Source organism: Podarcis liolepis, assembly GCF_965112155.1.
Source record: "Podarcis liolepis genome assembly, chromosome: 6".
NCBI lineage: Eukaryota > Metazoa > Chordata > Lepidosauria > Squamata > Lacertidae > Podarcis > Podarcis liolepis.
In genome coordinates this window covers 31,394,827-31,415,649 of record NC_139559.1, presented here as the reverse complement: position 1 = coordinate 31,415,649, position 20,823 = coordinate 31,394,827, and the positions used below count along the sequence as shown (strand labels likewise).

Here is a 20,823-nt window from a genome sequence, read left to right as displayed (position 1 = left end):
ACACCCGGTTGTTCCTCTGCAAGTTGTCATCTTTTAAATTTGGCACCAAATACAAGCTCTTCTGGGATAGCTTCCTCTCTTATTCTCCTAGTCAGAGAATAATTGTTGGCATCAATCTGTCTCGAAAGACAGTGGAATGTGCCTCTAAGAAAGAAGTCAAACAGGTGCATTAGCAGCACCAACTTGAGCTCCTTGGGACACAAGCCTAGACAGTGTGTATGGAGGTCCTGGCCTGCCCAGATTATAAGACCCCCCCCCCTGCCTTGCCGATGTGGTGCGAAGGAAAGCAGAGCACTGTGTCTGTCACCAGCTTGGCTGCAGGAGTTGACAAAAGGCAGCGTACAAAACACCATCCAACCGGCTTAGGGACTCCAGTCCGGATTTGTTTAAGGCTAACTCCTTAGCCTTTTCTCCTCCTGAAGATATTCCACAAGGCAGCAGAGGTTTGGGATCAGAGTTTCCTTGCACTAAATGGGCTATCTTTCCGGGCCCAGTCTACCCGTCACTCCCCTCTACAGCACAAGTAGAAACCATGTTATTGACAGTTGAACCCACTATTGGCCAAGTCCACTGCAATCCGCTGTAGCTTGTCTTTGCATGCAGGGAGGTCCCTAACTCACTGAGGGTTTGAGACCCATTGACTACTCTCACCTGGTTTAGCCGGCCAGTCAAACCATTACCTGGGGGTGGCCGCTGTTGCATGCTGGCAGCTTGTAGGAGCTACAGGTGAGAGCTGAGTGCAGGGTGGGAACCAAAGGTGGACAAACTACCACAGAAGGAGCACGACATGTCCCCACCATTGTATATGGTACAACTGTAATATTGGGGTTTAAATATTTGTATGTGTCAATCTACAGGATTGTGATCTATGCTGTTTGAGATACTGTTAACTGCATGCTTGAACAAATATAATATTATTTATAGCATTCTGTTTCAAAGCCCCTGAAAAACAATTCTAGTGAGTCTCCCAAAATGGGAATAAATATTTGAGGGGTTCAGTTTATCAAAGTACGTATATGGATCTCAAAATTTCTTATGCAGAATATGCCAAAGTTAGTTTCAAGTTTTTACTGACACAAAAATAAATAAATATATATGCCAGGCTAACTAGATGAGAGTTGTGATTTAATTGGAAAGAGCTGCCACCAGGGGCTGCAATTGCGTTATATTTGAAAGAAGTCCACAATAATTGGCATGCTTTCCTAAGGAAGAAAGTTGGCTGTCAAGTGACTTGTTCAAGGCCATTAGACCTTGTTAGTGAGAATAGGATGCTGGCCTGAATTATTGTGGTTTAATGAGTCTCAATAAATGTCCCATTGGGGTTTCCACACAGCACTCTCCTTTCATATTAGTAATACAGATATGCTTTACTACAATAGAACACAGTTAGTATATGGCGCTCTATATCCCATAAACCATGGAACACAATGAATACTTTATTTCACCTGTTTCCAAGCATGACAACCCTGTTGCTTGATGAGCAGTGTTCTGGCAGAAAACTAATTGGGGAACACATCCTCCTTTTTAGGCCGTTCATAAGGAAATAATACAGAATAATTCTAAGGGAGAAAATTATTTTATGTTCAGAGTTCCCAATAAACTCTATGAAATATCCTAATTTCACAGTGACATAGTTCCATAAAGTTTCTATAAAGAAAGTTCCATACTATATAAAGCCAAGGTATCTCTCTCATATATATTCTTATTAGATGTTTTCCTTAAGTGTGACAATATATTGCCATCAAACTGGTACTTACCTTTTTATACCATCACATACACATTATTTTGTGCATGTATTTTCTGACATGAGTCTTAAGGTTCAAAACAGTAAAGTGAAATAGCTTTCCATATTCCTCATATGGGAACTGTAATGTTGATAGTGCAGTGTATACCTGAGAAGTTAGGATAATTTTACTGTGGATCATTTAATATAGATTTGGTATCCGCAAAATTACTTCAACTATCCTTTTATATTTATTCTATTTATAGGGATAAGAATGTTGAGATTCCCACCCACCCACCCACCCTCTATGTTAAAGACTACAAGAACAGAACCAAGTGGTTTGGATAATCTAATCTGAAGTAAAAAGGAGGCAATACTGAACCAAGTTATAAAGATATCCCCAAAGTTACATTTCCACACATTTTCCAAACTTAGTTCATGCCTAATCCTTGTTTGTGATCACGGAACCATGAATACCTCTTCTTTACTAATGTCTGTAGTAGAATGGCTGTGCATAAAGACACTTTGCTTCTTATTAATCCAGAATAACCATTACCGCCTGCTTGTCTAGGCAATCATTAAAACGGCTAAAATAAAATAAACATGCTCTGAAAGAGCAAAAAAGAAATGAAATATTTCTTCTTCAGCTACCTCTTAGGGAAAAAAGTGGTTATTAAAACGGTTTACAATATGAGGTGGTTTTGATTTGGGCATGTAGTGCTGAAAAGCGTGACCTTCGATTGACGGGGAAGGAGAACCGACCGTCTGCTGCCGCGTCTATAAAGCTTCGCCGACTCGGGAAAGGAGCAACAAGCGCTTTTAGCCCACTAAACTCCCGCGGCCCCTCGCTAATGTTTAATCCCAGGTCCCCTTTCCTTTCCGGATTTCACTACCAGGCCTGAGCTGGCTTTCCCCACCAGAGGGACTGGAGAGCGGGGTCCCTCCGCTCCACGGGAAGCCGGGAGGGGCAGCAACGGCGGCGGCAGCAGGCGGGATCGGGTTTCACATCCTGATCCCGACTCGCTCAGGAGCAGCAGCAGCCTTCGCTCAGCCGGAGGGGCACAAGGAGGGAAGCCCGGGCGGCGCGGCCCGAGCGCAGGACATGGCGGAAAGGTGAGTGCGGCCGTCGGATCCCAGCCAGCAACTTCGGGACGGAGGGGATCCCCTGTCCGACCGCTCGCCTCCCTACCTGTTGCGCTGGGTGGGGCGCAGGGCTGGGCCCCAGACGCAGGGAAAAGTATGGAGAAGCCTCCGCCGCCATTCCGCGCTCCTTTCCCCGGCGAGCGCGCGGCTGAGGGGAGGAAAGAAAAGTGTGCGGGAACTTTTGGGCGTCCCGTTTGGGGGGGTATGAACGGCGAAAGGGCACTTGGCGCTCTTCGGGAGCTCCTCTTAATCGGCTTTGGGCTCCTGAGGGAATTTCCTAAAACTGGGGGAAGGGGAGCGGGACAATGGGCGGGAGGCGGCGGCGGAGGGGAAAGTATTGGGATTGTGGTGAAAGAACAGTTGCGCGACCCTGTTGGAAATTAAGTTTAATCCACCCCCCCGCCTCGGCACAGACCGGCTAAGTGTCCCCACACGAAGGTGGCATGGTGCATTTTCACATGTTCTGGTTTTTGGTCGACTTATCGTGTGAGTGAGTGAGTGGCTTTAGGCGGCGGCGGATTACCATGCTATGTCGGTGGTTGCTTCGGTGGGGGCATGTAGTCTTACAGGCGAAGAATGGATGGTGATGCGCTGGTGCATCATGCTTGAGACTGCAGCCTTGCACACTTGCAAGCACTGTAATGACTCGCCTCCGGGTGCCAGCCATACTTCCAGTAGCTAACAAGGATTGCAATTCCTGCTTCATCCAGAACCGTGCCCGGAAAAGCGCTGGAAATATCACCTTTGCATAACTGAGTTAAGTTAACCACGCTGGTTGTGAGCGTGACAAAGGGAGCTGAAGGTCAACGGATCTGCATTGTGATCTTGAGTGGGTACTTTTAGAAATCACATGTGTTTAGGGTTACTACAGAGCCCAAGTATGCCGTGGCTGACATATGCAGTAGGATGTCACCAAGCCCCTTCTTCTCACTGGGACTCCATTTCCCATCTGCATACTTGGCATGCGGGAATGTATGTACAGGGTCGTGGGTTCCAAACTGCAGTGGAACATAGTATAGATGCATGCAATCCCTGCACATGTTTATGAACAGTAGTGTTGCTTCTATAGGGACTGATCATGCACTTGGAAAAGTCGTATCTTATGTATTGACTGGGACAGGCACCTATTTGGTTCTTTTGTCCTATGCTGGGATCCATGAATAGGTTAGTATACAGATCTAGCAGTTTTAGTCAGGAGGCTATTTTATTTGGCTGATCAGCCACTGACCTTCTGAGCCTCTCTTCTGTGTTGTAGGCAGCTTTGCACTGTTGGTGCCAGAATATGGAATGCAAAATAGGCAACCTGATACTTTTTAATGGAATGGATTCTATTTTTATAAGTGTGCATGTGTTTGTAGTTGTACTTTCTGATTTGTATGTAGTATAGACACACAAAAATATAGCTTGTATGTGTGCACATACTCTTATATCAACAGAAGTTGCTGGACCAATAAAAGATATCCCAGTACTCATTTTTTATCATTATTATATCCTTACTTGATAGTGTACTCTTACAGAAAATAACTTTTTTGAAAACGTAGAGAAGTAAATTGTTCTACAACAAGGGTTCCCAAACTGTGGTCCGCAGTAAATATTCTTGTTGATTTTTAAATGTATTTTTATTGCTTCTTTTGTTTCTTGCATTGTATTTTATTATTTATTAATAGAATTGTATAATTGGAAGGGACCACAAGGGTTGTCTAGTCCAACCGCCTGCAATGCAGGAATCTTGTTGTATTTTAAATTTTACTGTATTTTATGGAATTAAAATTGTGATATAGTAAAATGCAATGGAAGTAATAAAAACAAATTTAAAATCATACAGCATTCTACCTTGGGTAGATAAATTAGGCGGTCTGCCAAGATTGTTGGCAGTTCTCCACTGGTCCATGGAGGAAATCTTTGGGAGCCACTGTTCTACAACACAGGGCTATGATCCAAAGAACTGCCCAAATTAAAGAGTTCATGCCCAATATGCCTTTGGCATTTTTCTCTGAAGAACAGTCACCACACTCACACTGAGGAAATACGGTATATGGCAATCAATAGTGTGTGTCTCAAACTGGTTTCCAAGTGTGATATGGGGGACTGCTGTTTAGCACAGAAGTGCAGTTTATTTCTGGGCATATAGGCTTTGAGACTTACTTCCATGTGACTTTGTCCTTAGTAAGTGTGCACAAGATTGAAACCTCAATGTAAACATGTTGATCCAAGCTGTTTGTACTAGAAAGGTCTTTGTGCACTTCTTTTGGATATATCCTTTTATCCTTTTGTACTTTTTTTTTTACCTTTTATGCTAGTGTGCTTTTGTTGCTTTTGTAACCCACTCCCATGTAGAACTATTACTTCCAAGATAAAAGTGAAGGCCATGTGTACTTGAATAGGAACATTTTCTTGGAAACATTGAAAACCAAATATGTACTGTTTTTATTCTGCTTGGAGACATGTACATTCTTCAGAGGGATTCAGCAATGTCATATATCCACAGCTCTTAAATTCAGGATAAACTGCTGTGATTTGTATGTCTAGATTGGTTTCGCCATTTGACATTTTGAAAATTATGTCTTCATTGAAATGTTTGAGGTGCTGGTTCTGGGCCAACAGTTATGTTTGAAGGGGTCATCTTATTATTATTATTTTTTAAAAAAAAATGTTAAAAGTGAAGCTTCCAGAAGGTGTACCATAAATATAGAAAAGTCAGAGATCAGTGTTGAAGAGTGAGCCTCTCCATGTGTAAAACAGTGTAGATAATGAAATGCTTTGTACGCATGTTTTTGAAACTGGTACAATGTTTAAATATGTTGTGACCTGTCTACATCAAAGTTGTTAATGATCCTTGAAAAGAATCCTCTCTGACTACCATGGGATTCACTTGCTTTGTGTGAGGAAAAAGGAAGACAAGTTCTTAAAAGCAAGACCAAAAAAGTAAACATCACAGCAACTGCTTTTATTACCTCACAGTATGTAAAGGCTTATTGGGACAAAAGAAGAAGAAACAAAAATGGTGATTCCTCATACTTTTTAAAAATAAAAAATAAAATGAAATCCTAATAGCTATCTAGATTTTACTGAATACATGAATTTCTAAAAACTTTGATCAGATCAACATAACATACATACACACACACACACACACACACACACGTATAGATATATTTACTACAATCTAGTAGTTATCTATTTCGTCCGTTTTTGTCCCAAGTACTCCTGGAAGCATCTTACAATCTGTTTCAGAACCTAAGAGGTTAATAAGGTTATATGTTTGCAAAGCTCTTCCTATATTGCAGCTCAAGTTTAGTTACAATCAAGAGTGGCTTATTGGGAGGAACAAGGCAGCAGGAATGGTGGCACTGCAGAAGCACAACCAGGACCAGTGTACGTTCCCAGCAGTGTGTCCACACGGCACTGACTTCCCTGCTACCTTGTCCCTCTCTTCTAGTAAGCTGCAGCTATCCTAATACCAGGAGGTGACGTGATGTGCACCTTTGGTAACTGTTCTTTCAATCTAGTTTATTATTCACTGAGCTGTGTATTTATGGGAAATGTAGTCTAATTTTTTTGGATCCAGATAGTCTGAAAATGGTGATGTGAGCTGAGATGTCAGTGGATTATTGGAATGTGGGGATTTGGGCCATGTTCAGGTTTCAGAATGGGTTTAACTAATTGGAAAACATGGGGACATACCTGTAAGTATATGTTAAAGAAAGTACATTTGAGATTTTATAGAATCATAGAATTGTAGAGTTGGAAGGGGCCCCGAGGGTCATCTAGAGTTTTCTGATACTTCCTGTTATTAAAAGAATCAGCTTTGGGCCATAGATAGTTGGATTCAGATTTCTATAGGTAAGTACCATGCGCCAGTAAGATGACACATCAAGTCAGTTGACATATGAGACATTTTAGCTTTATTAAGATTGAGATAGAGGTCTTGCTTGCTCCAACCAAAAAGAGCAGAAATTTAAAAAACTTAGATAAAAAGCAAGTTGTTCTCCTGTTCTTGTTCTGTACTCTGGTTGTACTAGAAGTAGTGGATAGGCCTCTGGAGCACTTGGCAGCATGCTGTGACCAGTTTCATGACACTTGAGGATAAAGTTGCTCAGTCCCATAGTGTCTTAAATATTGTTGTTTCAGTTCCAGATGAGGTATCCAATGCAGTGTGTTCCCATGCTCTGTGGGATCAATTTTGGATTATGCAGCCCAGTGATGTGGACAGGTTTCATGCAGTGATGCAGTTGGCTTCTTGCACTCTTGACCTCTGTCCATCCTGGCTGGTGAAAGCCAGTTGGTGGGGGGTGTTAACTGGATAGATCCAGGGTGTGGTGAGCACAACTTTACACAGTGGAAAGCTGCCTGCTGCTGTTAAACACTCTTGAAGACGCCCACTTCAGAATCTATGGTTTATTATAACAACTACCATCTGGTTGCAAGTCCCCCCTTTTTTCATATGGTGGTGGAAATAGTGGTGTCTGAGAAGGCCACAGCATTTCCTGGAGAATATGACTCAATTAGATCCGTTTCAGTCAGGTGCAGTTTTGGGACTGAATCATCCTTTGTTGCTCTGGTGAATGACCTATAGCAGGACAGGAGGAATGCAACTCTTGCTTCTTGATCTTTTAATACCGTTCACCATGGTATCCTTCTGGTAGCCTTTCTGGGATGGAAATTGGGCGTGCTGTTCTATAGTAGTTCTGCTACTATTTACAGGGTCATATCCAGAGAGCAGCATTGGGAGACTGTGTTTCAGCCCTATGCTGATTGCACTATGGTGTCTCACAGGGTACAGTCTGCTCAACATCTGCGTGAAGCCATTGGGTGTGATCATTTGGAGTTTGGGGGCAAAGAACAATGGTGACATACAGTTCTACTTCTCTGTAACATCTGAGTCACAAGAGGCTGCACATGATCTGGACTGTTGTGTGGGCACAGTGGTGGAGTTGACCAGAAAGTTGAAGATGAATCCTGCGAAGACAAAGGCACTGTGGGTTGGTAGTTCCTGTGTCCGGGGAATTTTCCAGTTGCCTGTCTGGATGGGGTTGTACTCTCTGAATGAACAAGTTTGGAGTTGTGGTGTGTTCTTGAGACTATTTTTGTCACTGGAAGCTCGGGTAGCCTCAGTGGCTATGAATGCCTTTTTGCAACTATGGCTGGTACGCCAACTACAGCACTTATTGGGCAGGGATAGTCTGGCCACAGTGATTCATGCACTGGTAACCTCAAGACTTGGTTATTGCAGTGTGCCCTATGTTGAGCTACCCTTGGACCTGGTCTGGAGGCTCCAGCTGGTGCAAATGTTGCAGCTAGACTGTTGATGGGAACAGGCAATCAAAAGCACATAAGTCCAGTGTTCAAAAGCTTCCACTGGCTGCCCATACACTACTAGGCCAGCTATAACTCGTTGTTGTATTAACTTACAGAGCCCTTAATAACTTGGAACCAGGATACCTCAGGAACCACGTGATTTGTTATATCTCTGCTTAATCACGGAGGTCTTTGCAGGAGTCACTGTTAGTGGTCTCTCACGGCTCAGATGCAGGGCCCATATCCACAAAGAGCTATGTGTTCAGTATTATGGGCCCAATTTTGTGGCATTCCCTTTCAGTTGAGGTCAGAAAGGCCCTCTCCCTGTTGCACTTCATTTACTGAAGACTTTTTATTCCAGCAGGCTTTTTAATTAAATTGCTATTTTATAGTTTTAATTCATTTGTAGACTTATTTTATTGCGTCTCCTGTACGTTGCTTAGAGATGACTGTAATTAAGCAGTATATGTATTGTTGAAATACTGCTTCTGCTGCTACTACTACTACAACAACTACAATAATAGCTAGCTAGCTACCTAGATAATAACCAAGTAATAGCTGTGTAAGCCTCTCAGTGATGACTTGTTTCTCTCTGCTTTTTAAATGTTTATTTCTATGTAGTGTTTGTTACCTAATAAATATATATATTTTAAAAATGGCATAAGTCTGCACTAATGCATGTTTTCCTAATCTTTCTGTTTGCAGTAGTTCTTTACATGTTTTATAAATATTGCTTGTTCTTTAATCTGGTCTGTGTTTAGCCTACAGCCTGCCCACCTGTGCAGATCAGCAAATTGTAGGATTAGAGCCTCTTGTCCAACAAAAGGGAACAAATGGCCTGTATCGTAAATCTTTCTGAACAACTTTAGTGCAACAGGAAAATCCGTATTACGGAGTGAAGACTAACAAGTCACGTGTTAGCCAGTACAATCCTATACATGAGTGGCTACTCAGAAATAAGCCCCACTGAATTCAATGATACAAAAGCCAGGTAAGTGTATATAGGATTGCAGCCCAAGTTTTGTATATTTTAAAAGTTTTAAAATAAAGAAATTAAGATTTGGCTGCTTCCTCTCCTCCCTCTTTACAGCTGAATAATGCCCAGGGTAATGTTGTCAAGGCAAAATGGCTTTCTAGTTTAGAATGTGTGTCAGTTTTCAGGTGGCAGAGTGGTCAAAACTACCTTCTGATAACTTTGTCCTCTCTGGGTTTTAGTTCTGTAGTGTTTAAAAACAGTTTAGGTAAGTCATAGTAGGGGTGATAGGCAATAGAGGGCACTGAGTGTCTCTTGCTAGTATGACATGTGTGGTGTCCATCTGACAACTGTTGTATTTAACATTAATTTTATTAAAGAAGTGCTTTAGGAGCCCTGTAATCACAGGTTTAACAAAGTAGTGTGCACCTCTAAGAAGAACCTGACATTAGATTTCACCCTGGAGGAAAGTTAATGATCCACATTACCTAGAGATCTAGTTAAATAGTGCTGATATTTCATCCTTGGTTGTGAAAATACTGAATATGCTATGTATCTAAATAGGCTTGAGGCCTTATTTGAGGTGAGACGCATAGCTGCTGAACATATAAAGCTTCGCTATACCAAGCTAGTTCACAATTCACACTTAGCCATGATTCGTTTTCAACTATTCATTTATTTATTGAATTTATAAGCTCCCCTCCTCCCAAAGGAAACTACAGTGACAAAAAGATCCACAGTTTAAAAACAGAATCAAAGCATTTACTCCCCCCCCCAACTATGACTTCACTATGAACGTGCTTTCTACCCCTTGCAGGGATTTATCCTGTGGGTGTCATGCATGGCACAAAAAAGCCATAATATGGCTTGTCGTGTTGCACAACTCTGGATTGGCGTATTCTCCCCCCCCCCCCCTGCAACAAACCAATGAGCGGTATGCCAGAAATACAACTTACTTCTAGCTTACTGCTTGTAGTTTATTTGAAATAAGCAGTCATGTTCCAGGGTTGTGCAGTGTGGCAAACCATAACAAGTTTTGTTTGTGTCATGCATGGCACCCATGATAGGAAGGCACACAAGGTGCATTCACAGTTAAGTCACAGTTAAAAGCATACTATGGGTTAGCATGGCATACAAACCAACATACTTTGTCATTAGCCACTGTGACATTGGCCAGTATGATTTTACTCTGTGACTTGAAGTCGATCTCCAGGGTCTTGGTCAGAACTATCTTTTTCAGTTTTGCTACCTGAGATTACTTACTTTCTTTTAATTGAAAATGCTGAGAGTTGAATTAAATAGCTTCCAGATGCAACACATTTTCTACCACTGAACTACATTTCCTTCCCATTGTGTTGACCTTTATTTCAGTGATTTCTTTCCATAATAGCATAATTTTAATATCAAAAAACCTCAAATGCTTAGTTTGGTTAAGTTTAGTTGTTCTTAATGTTATAATTTTACACTAGTTTAAAAGTAGATAAAATTATATAAACATAGGTCCTTGAAAACCAGCAGCTCCCCCAAAAAAGAAACAGCCAACGCTGATTACCTGGTATAAAAAATATAAAGCCAAGTAAAATTTACAGCCTGGTCATAAACACATTTGCATGTAAATCAATTTCAGTGGCACTTATTTCCAAGTATGATTAGACTTGTTTGTTTGGGAGTGTCCCATTGAAATCAGTGAGATGTGTTTCCAAATAAATGTGTTCATGCTGAGGCATAAATTTGTAAGTGCATTTCTTTACTTAAAAGATCCTTCTAAATCCAGAACCAGGTGCTGCCATAAGCTCCTTCATGCTACTGAACTTCTTTTGACTGAATATTAGCTAAGGGCTGGTATGATGGACTGTATTCTACAATTATCATCATTCCCATCATTACCTTCCTGGTAGACATGCTTTCTCCTCAAACTTGAATTGAATTAATGTATGTCCCAATCCTTAGCATAATTTACTTAGAAGTAATTAAATCACTTACATAATGTCATCTTGGGACTCAATTTTTTTTTTGCCTTCTTTGGCAACAGCATCAAGAGAGACAATCTGCTCTGATTATCAGTGTGGTCATCTTGCAAGTGAATCAGATATCTGGCCCTGCATCACCCTCTCAGCTGCCTTTGGCTCTGCCTCACTGAGTGTCTTCTATGCTTTCACCTAGGATGCTTGAACACAGAAGGGAATGGAGAATTTGAATTCTGAAGTCAGTGGCTGTTGTGAGAAATTAAACCTCTGCATTTACCTCATTAGATAGCACCTTGTGGGTGCAGTCTCAAAACCTTTGTTGAAAAGAACAGTCAGTTCTAGCTGTTCAGAAGTTACAGCGGAGGTGGGTAATATTCTTGTATCCACCCAATACAAGAACTCTTCAGTCCTTTTGATGCTGAAAGAACCTTCATGCAGGGAGCTTAACTGTCCTGTAGATAAAAAGAATTCCTTATCTGTTAGTGTATTATCTGGCTACACCACATCTACTCTTGATAAGTAGGAAAACTCCCTCTGCCAAAATTGGAAATGCTTCCAGCTTGTAAGTGTTCAGTTGTATATTTGACATGTAACCCACAAGCTTATTCTAGAACCAACTCCCTATTTGCCTTCTGGTATGGAACAGTGCATAAGCTTTATAACAAAGTGATGATGTGAAGAATGCAAAGTAGAATGTTGCAAGTCCTACAGATCATAAAATGGCAGGTAAAAAAGATTCATATTGACGGTAACTTACGTTAATGAACAAATTTGTCAGAGTTGGTATAGAATTGGTTTCCTGTGCTTTTAATAATTACATAGATAAGGGATTATATAAGGAGCAACTCAAGTCTTCTGTGCTGGTATTAAAGGTACAGTACCACTAAGACTTGTTGAATTTGGGTGCCCAAGCTGATGCAATTAGGCTTGGACAAGTTCGTGGTGGAACAGACAGCTGTATAATGCATACTTGTTTGACAAGGATTTAGTTTCACAACCTCTGAAATTTAAAAAAATATAATCCTTTGTAGACAGACACCGAGTATCTAGAAGATTTCCATCATCAACCTCATAATGTGAGTTGATGCAAAACTAATCAAATTGTGTGTGTGTTTTCCTGAAATGCAATTGAATATTTGAAAAATAAACACACATTTTTTTAAAAAATGTATTCCTCTGTTGCCTCTTTCACATATCCCCTAGTAGTCCCCCAACTTTTGCCTTTTTCCTGGTTCACAATTCGCTGTAATAAGAATACATACATTTTCCTAATGCTTTATTTGGTCTTAAGTCTGTGTTGCCTCACTGGAATCGTGTCTTGTTCTAACATGCATAGTACATGAAAATCCCCTTAGGGCCTTAGGTAGTCAAAACAGCCAGTAATGTCATCCTTTATAATATAAATTTAAACTAGGGTAAACATGATGATCTGGTTTAATCTGCATTTATGAAAGGTTTCTGTGGGTAATTTTTTTTTAGGATGGTCTACCTGGAGGTTTTTAATGCCTCATTAAACTCTCATGTGTAAATTAACCTTATATACTAAAATTGGCTTTTTCAGCAGGAATATAAAATTATCTTTGTATTTAATTTAAGAGCAGAAGCCTACACACAGTGCATTTGTAGGTGTCAACTATTATTGCTAGGCTGCAATCTGAAAAACACTTTCCTGAGTGTAAGCAACTTTGAAGACATTAGGACTTAACTTTCAAGTAAACATGCATGGACTTATAGCATAATACATTTGTTAATCTTCAGGGTGCCACAAGACCCTTTGTTGGTTTTGCTCCAACTGACGAACATGGCTCACCCCTCTGGAAATTATTTGTAACTAAGTATCATTAGGCAGAATTGCCCATTCCCTTCTATGTAAAAGTAGGCAAATACCTGTACAATTTCTCAGTCTCTGTAGGAAATTATTTGGAGGGGGAACACCTCTAACATACTGTACTCTCTTTTTCCTTCCCCCACTGTGCTTTCTTTCTCCTTCCCCCTTGCATTGATCCAGCTGTCCCTCATTTTATATATTAATTCATCTAAAATTGCTCCTTTCCCCTTCTGTACGTACAAACACTAATGCAGATTAGAACCTCAAGGCGACCCCATAAGCAAGGATGGAAAGGACTTCCCATTTTATCACACTGAGGGGTTTTAAGTTTACCTGCAGTAGATGTTTTGCTGAAACTAAAGTTGTTTTAAAGGTACCTTATTTACCCAATTAACTGGTCAGTTATTTAAAAGTATTGCAAGGTTTTGAGCCCAAAAAGGCCTTCAGTCATGGATGTTTCAACGAAGAGTTAAAGAAGGCTTTCTTCATAGGTGATTTACCTCTGTGGGGCTAAACTGGAAGTGTACATGAAGTGGAAGCATTCTTTAGCAGAGATATCAACTAGGGCAGATGTTTTTCAGCCGCAATGCCTCTTTTAGCCTCTTCCATCTACACCGATCCTGTCTTTGTGGCTAGTAGTCATTAGAATGAAGATTGCCACAACCCGCATGTGGTGTCCAGTTATAGATATAGAATCTGTAGACCTGATATTTGTAAAATGCTTCATCTGGTGCCAGTTGAAGAAGTTTAGAAGGATTGCATCTATGTGGCTCACTCCTATTCTCAGACTTATTCTGGGTATTCAAGGCAGCTACTATCTGCCATCCTCTCATATGTAGGTAGATGTTTTCCACAGTCTGCTGTGTCATTAGTGCACTAAGGTACAACTAAAAATGAACAGCAAGATTGATGTTAGTGTACAGTACAAATGCTTCCCATGGATTCATATTTGAGATGCTGTGTTCTTTTTTGCACAGTCCAGAATGTTGTAATAATAATAATAATAATAAATTTTATTTATATCCCGCCCTCCCCAGCCGAAGCCGGGCTCAGGGCGGCTAACAACAATAAAACAGTACAAAAGTACGACATAAACAACATTCTAAAATCATTCATTATAAAAATTAATTAATTCAAGCCACTAGCAACCAATTGGGCCAGAGCTCTGCGAAGATTGCCGAGGGAGGGAGTCAGGCTGTGCCCTGACCAAAGGCCTGGTGGAACAGCTCTGTCTTGCAGGCCCTGCGGAAGGATGTCAAGTCCCGCAGGGCCCTGGTCTCTTGTGACAGAGTGTTCCACCAGATCGGAGCCACAGCCGAAAAAGCCCTGGCTCTAGTTGAGGCCAGCCTAACTTCTCTGTGGCCCGGGACCTTCAAGATGTTTTTATTTGAAGACCGTAGGTTTCTCTGTGGGGCATACCAGGAGAGGCGGTCCCGTAGGTACGAGGGTCCTAGGCCATATAGGGCTTTAAAGGTTAAAACCAGCACCTTAAACCTGATCCTGTACTCCACCGGGAGCCAGTGCAGCTGGTATAGCACCGGGTGAATGTGATCTCGCAGCGAAGACCTCGTAAGGAGTCTCGCTGCAGCATTCTGCACCCGCTGGAGTTTCTGGGTCAGTCTCAAGGGCAGCCCCACGTAGAGCGAGTTACAATAATCCAGTCTGGAGGTGACCGTCGCGTGGATCACAGTGGCTAGGTCAGGGCGAGAGAGGTAAGGAGCCAACTGCTTAGCTTGGTGGAGATGGAAAAATGCCGCCTTTGTTATAGCTGCAATCTGCGCCTCCATGGAAAGGGAGGTGTCGAAGATTACACCCAAACTCTTAACGGACGGTGCTGGCACTAATTGCGCCCCCGCAAGAGATGGGAGTTGCCCCCCTTCTTGTAAAGGAAAGATTGTTGCTGTGAACGCAAAAGCAGCTAATAGAAATTGATCAGTGAGAGATGTAGGCAAGATCACATGAAGAATAGGGCTGGAGAGGCCGGGGCCCTAGTTAAAGAGTAAAAAGGGCTTATGCAGAAATTCTGCCTGCTACTTGTCTGTCCACAACTGTTCTGCTCAGCTACTTTTTTCACCATCAAGTTGCTATTTCCAATATCAGATACTGTCCCGAGGAAAAGTCCCAGATGGATGGGCTCATGACAAAAGCGGGAGAATGCTAGACACCCTCTGCCATGTCCCACCTTTGCATTTTAAATGGAACCCTACTCCTGCTTTATATGTGGTTGAGGCAGGCCTCTATTGAAATATGTGGCTGCTAATATCACATTTTATTTGGGGCCCCTTTTTAAATGTTTCTGATAGTTCCTTTTAGAAACTTTTCAGTAAGATTCTATCTCTTTCAGACGTACTGCAGCTTGGATTTAGAGCCATAGTCTGGAAAGCAGTGCCACTTGGGACTTCACACTGCAACTGAGAGAAAATCCTGAAAGAACTAATTCAGAGTGACTTATTTTCTTAAAAAGCAGTTGACTGGAATATGGTTTTTGAAGGAAGCTGGCTTTCTCTTGAGTTCTGTTTCCCATCATTGCTTTCTCATAAAAGCAGAGTGTGAAGTCAGAGTTTCCATTTGCAAAACAACAAAATTTTACATGTTGCTGCAAGCCAGGGGCCCTAAAATCCTTCAGTAACAAAATCCACCATTTCTTTCAACCTCTGAACCCAAATTCTGCGGTTGTAATCAAATTGAGCGCATATATATATATGTGAAGTCCCATGTGTTTCTATGTATCACACAACTTTGTGTAGGTGCATCATTCTGGTTTTATAGAATGTAGAAATCTAGTTTGATCTGAGCAAAACATGGAAATAATATAATAGCACGGACACGGGAGAATGTGGCGTGTAGCCTTTTGTGGGATGCCACTAATGCTAAGTGAAGAATCTCCTGCAGGCTTCATTTTTCTTCTGTGGCACAACAGGGAGCATTGTTAAGTGTGGTTAAGTGCCTTTAACTCGATGGTGATTTAAGCACATTAACTGTGCACCCGCTTATACCTTTTTTTAACTATGTATTTTTAGGTGGCTCCAGGGTTTAATCAATTAAAGCTTTTATTTTGTAATCCGTGATAGCAAAGTTTTAACCAGTTAGTTAAAAGCACATGGGTTTTTTAGGTTAAGTTGAAATAAAAGTGTGTACAGTACCCAAGTCTTCAAGACAGGCTCATCAAGAGTTGCATTATCAGTGATCTTGACAAGTCCGTGCACCAGTGGAGATTTAGCATCCTGTTTTGCTGGGATCAAGGTGTCATCTTTGATAAGATACTCCTGTGCCCCATGTCTATGTGGGGCATGGCTTGGCAAAAGAGGCATTGTGGTCTATAGTGGATAGCTCAGTTGATTAGAGCATGATGCTGATAGCAGCAAGGTTACAGGTTCAATTCCCATGTGGGACAGCTGCACATTGCAGGGGGTTGAACTAGATGATCCTCAAGGTATCTTCCAACTCTACGGTCCTATGATTCTATGAAATTAGGGCCCTTCCAGGCCTGACTAAAGGCTTCCTAAAGGCTAGAGCTTTCCCACTGCTGTCAGAGAGGATGTAGTGACTGCTGTGCTCCTCCTCTGGAGAGTTGCCTAGAGCTAAGCCAAACACAGGCTTGTGGTTTGTCTTACTCCAAACAAAGCATGGACTTTACAGCTTCCTTCAGGCAAGATCTGAAGGAGATGACACCCTAAGTGAACCAGGGCTTATCTCATGGGAGCACAGCAGCAGGAGACCTGGGGAAGAACAGGAGTGCAGCAGCCATTCTCCACACTTGTGCATTTGTGCTGAGCCATGGTAACTGAGCCACTTTTAAGATGTCCTTTGGCTGAAAGGTAGTTTGGAACTATATATCACTTTAGCACAATTTAGAATTACCAGGTTTTCTCAACAAATCAAAAACTTTTTAAAGGCTCTGCAAAGATTCTGTGCTTCTCACACCTTCAGTAAAGAAAAACAGCACAGCATAAGAATAGGCAGATGGATGTTGTGGCCAGTGGACACTTACAGGTATCCTGTCGAAAGCCACTTTCCTAGAGCAGCCTACACAAAATTCAGTATGTGGTCCTGGCAGTTGGGGTCAAAGAATTCAGGATGCATCCCAGGCGTGGGGAACCGTTGGCCCTCCAGTTATTGCTGAACTACAATCCCAGCCATCCCTGGCCATTGGCCATTCTTACTGGGGCAGATGGGAGTTGTAGTTCAGCAACATCTGGAGGGCTAAAGGCTCCCACACTTGGTATATCCACATGGTTAGAGTGAAAGACATGTTGCCATTGTGCTTGAAATCAAAGTGGTTTTCAGTATGTTGCTGAGTTTTCCAGCATAATCTCACAATGTTACTTCGTGCTGGAAGCATCCTTAAATGGACTGTGCATTTGTGAAACCCAAAAGGGGATTGGGAAAAAAGTGCTTGTTTGCATAAGTTTGTTAGCCCTCCTAAAGGGCTAAGTTGTATTCTTAGAGCAGGTTTGAAAAGAAAGAAAAGAGAAAGAAAGGGATAACTAAAGCTGTTAGTTTGACATGGTTATATGGTTGTGTAATTAGGAGCAGTGGTCTGTGCTAGGAGACGTAATCTTATTAAGCCAGGGACAAACCTGCCAGCAAAGACCTATTTGGTCATACCCATCAGACTCCACTGAAACTTAGCAACTGCAATTAATCTCTCTGCGCAAGGAGGCTGAAGCTATAAAAGGGAATGTGTAGTATCTGCTAGGAAACTGCTGTGGGTGAAATGTTGTACGTGGGGCTGCACCCCACAACAATGAAACAATAGCAGCGAATGTTTATTTAGTGAAATGGTGGGCTGATTATACATCAAGATATCTGAAATACATGGCAGTTGGCACCAAGGCCCTTTGGATGAGGTGTAGGGTTCTTTAACAGCTTGCCAGAGATTTCACAATAGCCAGCAAAGGTTTATTTTGGCTTAACACAGCAGGGGAAATGTAAATTTAGGGCAGTATGCCACCCCAGAGGTGCAACCCACTCCAAAAAGCACACAGAGAGAACTCAAGGCTTTTTAAAGTAAGTAAAAAATAACTTACGTTCCTTTTGCCTTGTTTATGGATTTCGGACACTATTTTCTTAAATGTAGTAGATGAAAGTTTAGGGAGAGAAGCAAAGTTTTAATGGGGAATCAATCTCAAATGACTAGATTTATGTCCAGCTCTCAATTATAGAGAGGAAAAGATGCAAACACAGATGTCACAGTGTAGAGGGTCGTCTAGATCATGGATTCCCAAACTGTGGTTTGCAAGCTTCATTCAGGTGGTTCAGGGTGACTCTGAATTTGTGGTTGTGGCTCATCCATTAATATTCATATTGATTTTTAATTGCTTCTTTTATTATGTTGTATTTTATGGTATTAAAATTTAAATTCTATGTAATTCTGTGTAATCATGCAGCATCCAGCACAGTGCACAACACAGTTGCTACAACACAAAGACCAATAATTAAGTAGTCCACCAAGACACTCAGAAGTTTTTAAATGGTCCAAAGGGAAGAACGTTTGACAGCCATTGATCTAGATTTTCCAGCTGAAATGCTAAATTAAGGGCAGCACCATTCAAAACAAGGTAAAAGGGCCTAGAGTGTCTTGCAAGGTTGCTATTACATTCCTCCTGCAGTTCAGGGGAAGTATTCTGACTGTGTTGGAATCCCACAATCTGTACAGTCTGAAGTCATCCCTTCTGTTTAGAATTTGACTACTTAATGGAATAACAGAAGACTAATACAATGCAAAATCATGGAGGAACCCAACTTATTAGACTAATAAATTATTTTTCTTAATTATTTCTGAGTGTACAGGTATAGATAGAGAGTGCACCAGGAAGTCCTCTACTTTATGCTCTTTGCTTAAATTACTGTTGCTCTGGGTATGTGTAGGTTCATAATTAAATCTGCTCTACAGCTGTTTGTCAGACTATTTTTGTGGACCTTGGGCAGACCAGTTTTTCCCGGTCTATGGATGCACCACAAGAAATAAGATTCCTTATAAATATGAAAATTAGGCTGTGATTGCAGCCGTGTTGGCAGGACCGTCTTTTGTGCCAGGTGTGCATAAGGGCTAATTTCATCTTGCTGCTATGTATAGAAATACTTTGTTTGAACTCCAAGTGCAAAGGTTTTATTTTGTTCTTCACAGGCAGCCTTCTGGTGCTAAACACTATTTCCAGAACAGCATGCAACAACACCTTGGGATTTAGTTATATTTCTGTAGATTATTTATAGAATAAAAGGGCTTGTAAGGGTATTGGGTCATCTGTCTCATTCTTTGAGACAGATTAAACCATTCTTAATGCTAATCTATCTTAATTGAAGGGTCCTGTTTTGTTGCCTCAATGGAAGAATCTTGTTCTGTTGCTCATCTGCCCTTCCCATAATGTTTAATGTTTCCATAATGTTTAAGATTGGTTGCTGTCTAATGGAGTCTTAGCTTTTTTCTTTGACCTCAGCTATTATGGACACTTTCTTTCTCCATGTTGCCTTCCCTCCAAGATGAATCTATACTGTGCCAAAGAAAAATCACACTAATGTTCTAAGTAAGACAGATATAACGTAAGGCTATGTACACACTAAAGCACACGGCTTATCCCAAAGAATGCTAGAAATGGCAGCATGTTAAGAGTAAGCTACATTTCCCAGAATTATTTTAAAGGTGCTTTATGGAGCCATACAATATCCTGTTTGCTTAAAGTTGATTGATTTGCATGTTTGAAAATGTAGAAGTCTTTTATCTTAAATTTAGAGTTGAGCGATCGAGTAGAATAAAGGGTTGGGTAAATGAAGGCCCTATGTGAGGAATAAGCAGTTATGCTGCCTCAATACAGTCCCTTAAAACGTCGCCAAAAATAGCTTCTTGTTTATAAGCGAAGTCAGGCTTGGAATCTATAGCACCTGTGAATATAAAAGTTCCATGTGCCTATTTTTTTGGGGGGGGGGCTTCTGTTCCTTTACATTTGATGTGCCCACACCAGACTTTCTTTGATGATTCAGAGAAAGGTGGTATGCTGAATTATGATGAGTGGCTAGGGACAACTACATCAGACAGCCACCATAGCTAGCAAACTTGTTGGCATCTGCCTGTCTCGGGGGACAAAGGAGAATGTGCCTTAGTTAACATTTAGGTACTCTGAGCGTGAGCTGGCCACTTTTAGCTAATTTTATTCCCCTATACAATTAGATAGGAACAAGGAATCATGAGTGCTATAGAAGAGGAGCAGTGGTATGGAATGTACCACTTGCAGAGTGGACATCTGAAGGCAGCCCTGTTTAGGGAAGCTTTTCATATCTGAAGGACTATTGTATTTTAAAATTTGGTTGGAAGCCGCCCAGAGTGGCTGGGGAAACCCAGCCAGATGCGCGGGGTATAAATAAATTATTATTATAAATTATTATTATTACTATTATTTAGTGTATGCATGGAATTAACAGCATAATTGCCTCCGATATCAAACTAATTTGGGATTCTTGGCATCTTTTTCAGATTCCAAGTTAGTTTGGAAGATTCAGAGTCCTACAGTAGCTTCTTAAATCAGCAGATGGTTAGCATGAAAGAACCCTGTAAACGTGATTCTAGTAAAATATATTCTAGTACTTCTCATAGTATATAGTCTTGCTCTTTTTTTGATACCTATTTATTTGAGATTTGCCAAATTCTCCTCTCCTCTTCTTTAACATCCTAAAAACTACTATTATCCTCTCTCTTGTTACCCATTTTATATTATGTACATCTATGAAACTGCTATTAAATGTTAGAGCAGGTTACTATTGGCTGTTTGGAAGGATTGTAAAAGTGAGTAATTTGCTGACTAACTAACCCCCACAAAAGAAACCCCTTATCATTTGTTAGCGGCCTCTGTAATTACCGCAGAGTATATATTTCAGTGGTATATATTCATTATAT

At 41.2% G+C, this 20,823-nt stretch overlaps 1 protein-coding gene across 6 annotated transcripts in view; it reads left to right on the top strand.

Moving 5' to 3' along the window:
- Positions 1-2,597: 2,597 nt before the first annotated feature.
- Positions 2,598-20,823, top strand: part of LOC310709177 (rho GTPase-activating protein 39-like) — a 79,822-nt gene continuing 61,596 nt past the window's right edge. For 2 of the 6 annotated variants that reach the window (XM_083508370.1, XM_083508373.1), the window contains exon 1: positions 2,601-2,836. In XM_083508370.1, coding sequence (XP_083364496.1) covers positions 2,826-2,836 — 11 coding nt within the window. In that variant the 5' untranslated portion in view covers positions 2,601-2,825. Of the gene's footprint in view, positions 2,837-6,153; positions 6,355-8,925; positions 9,156-20,823 lie in introns of all 6 variants that reach the window. The other 4 variants (XM_083508367.1, XM_083508369.1, XM_083508372.1 and 1 more) reach the window with 4 other exon arrangements.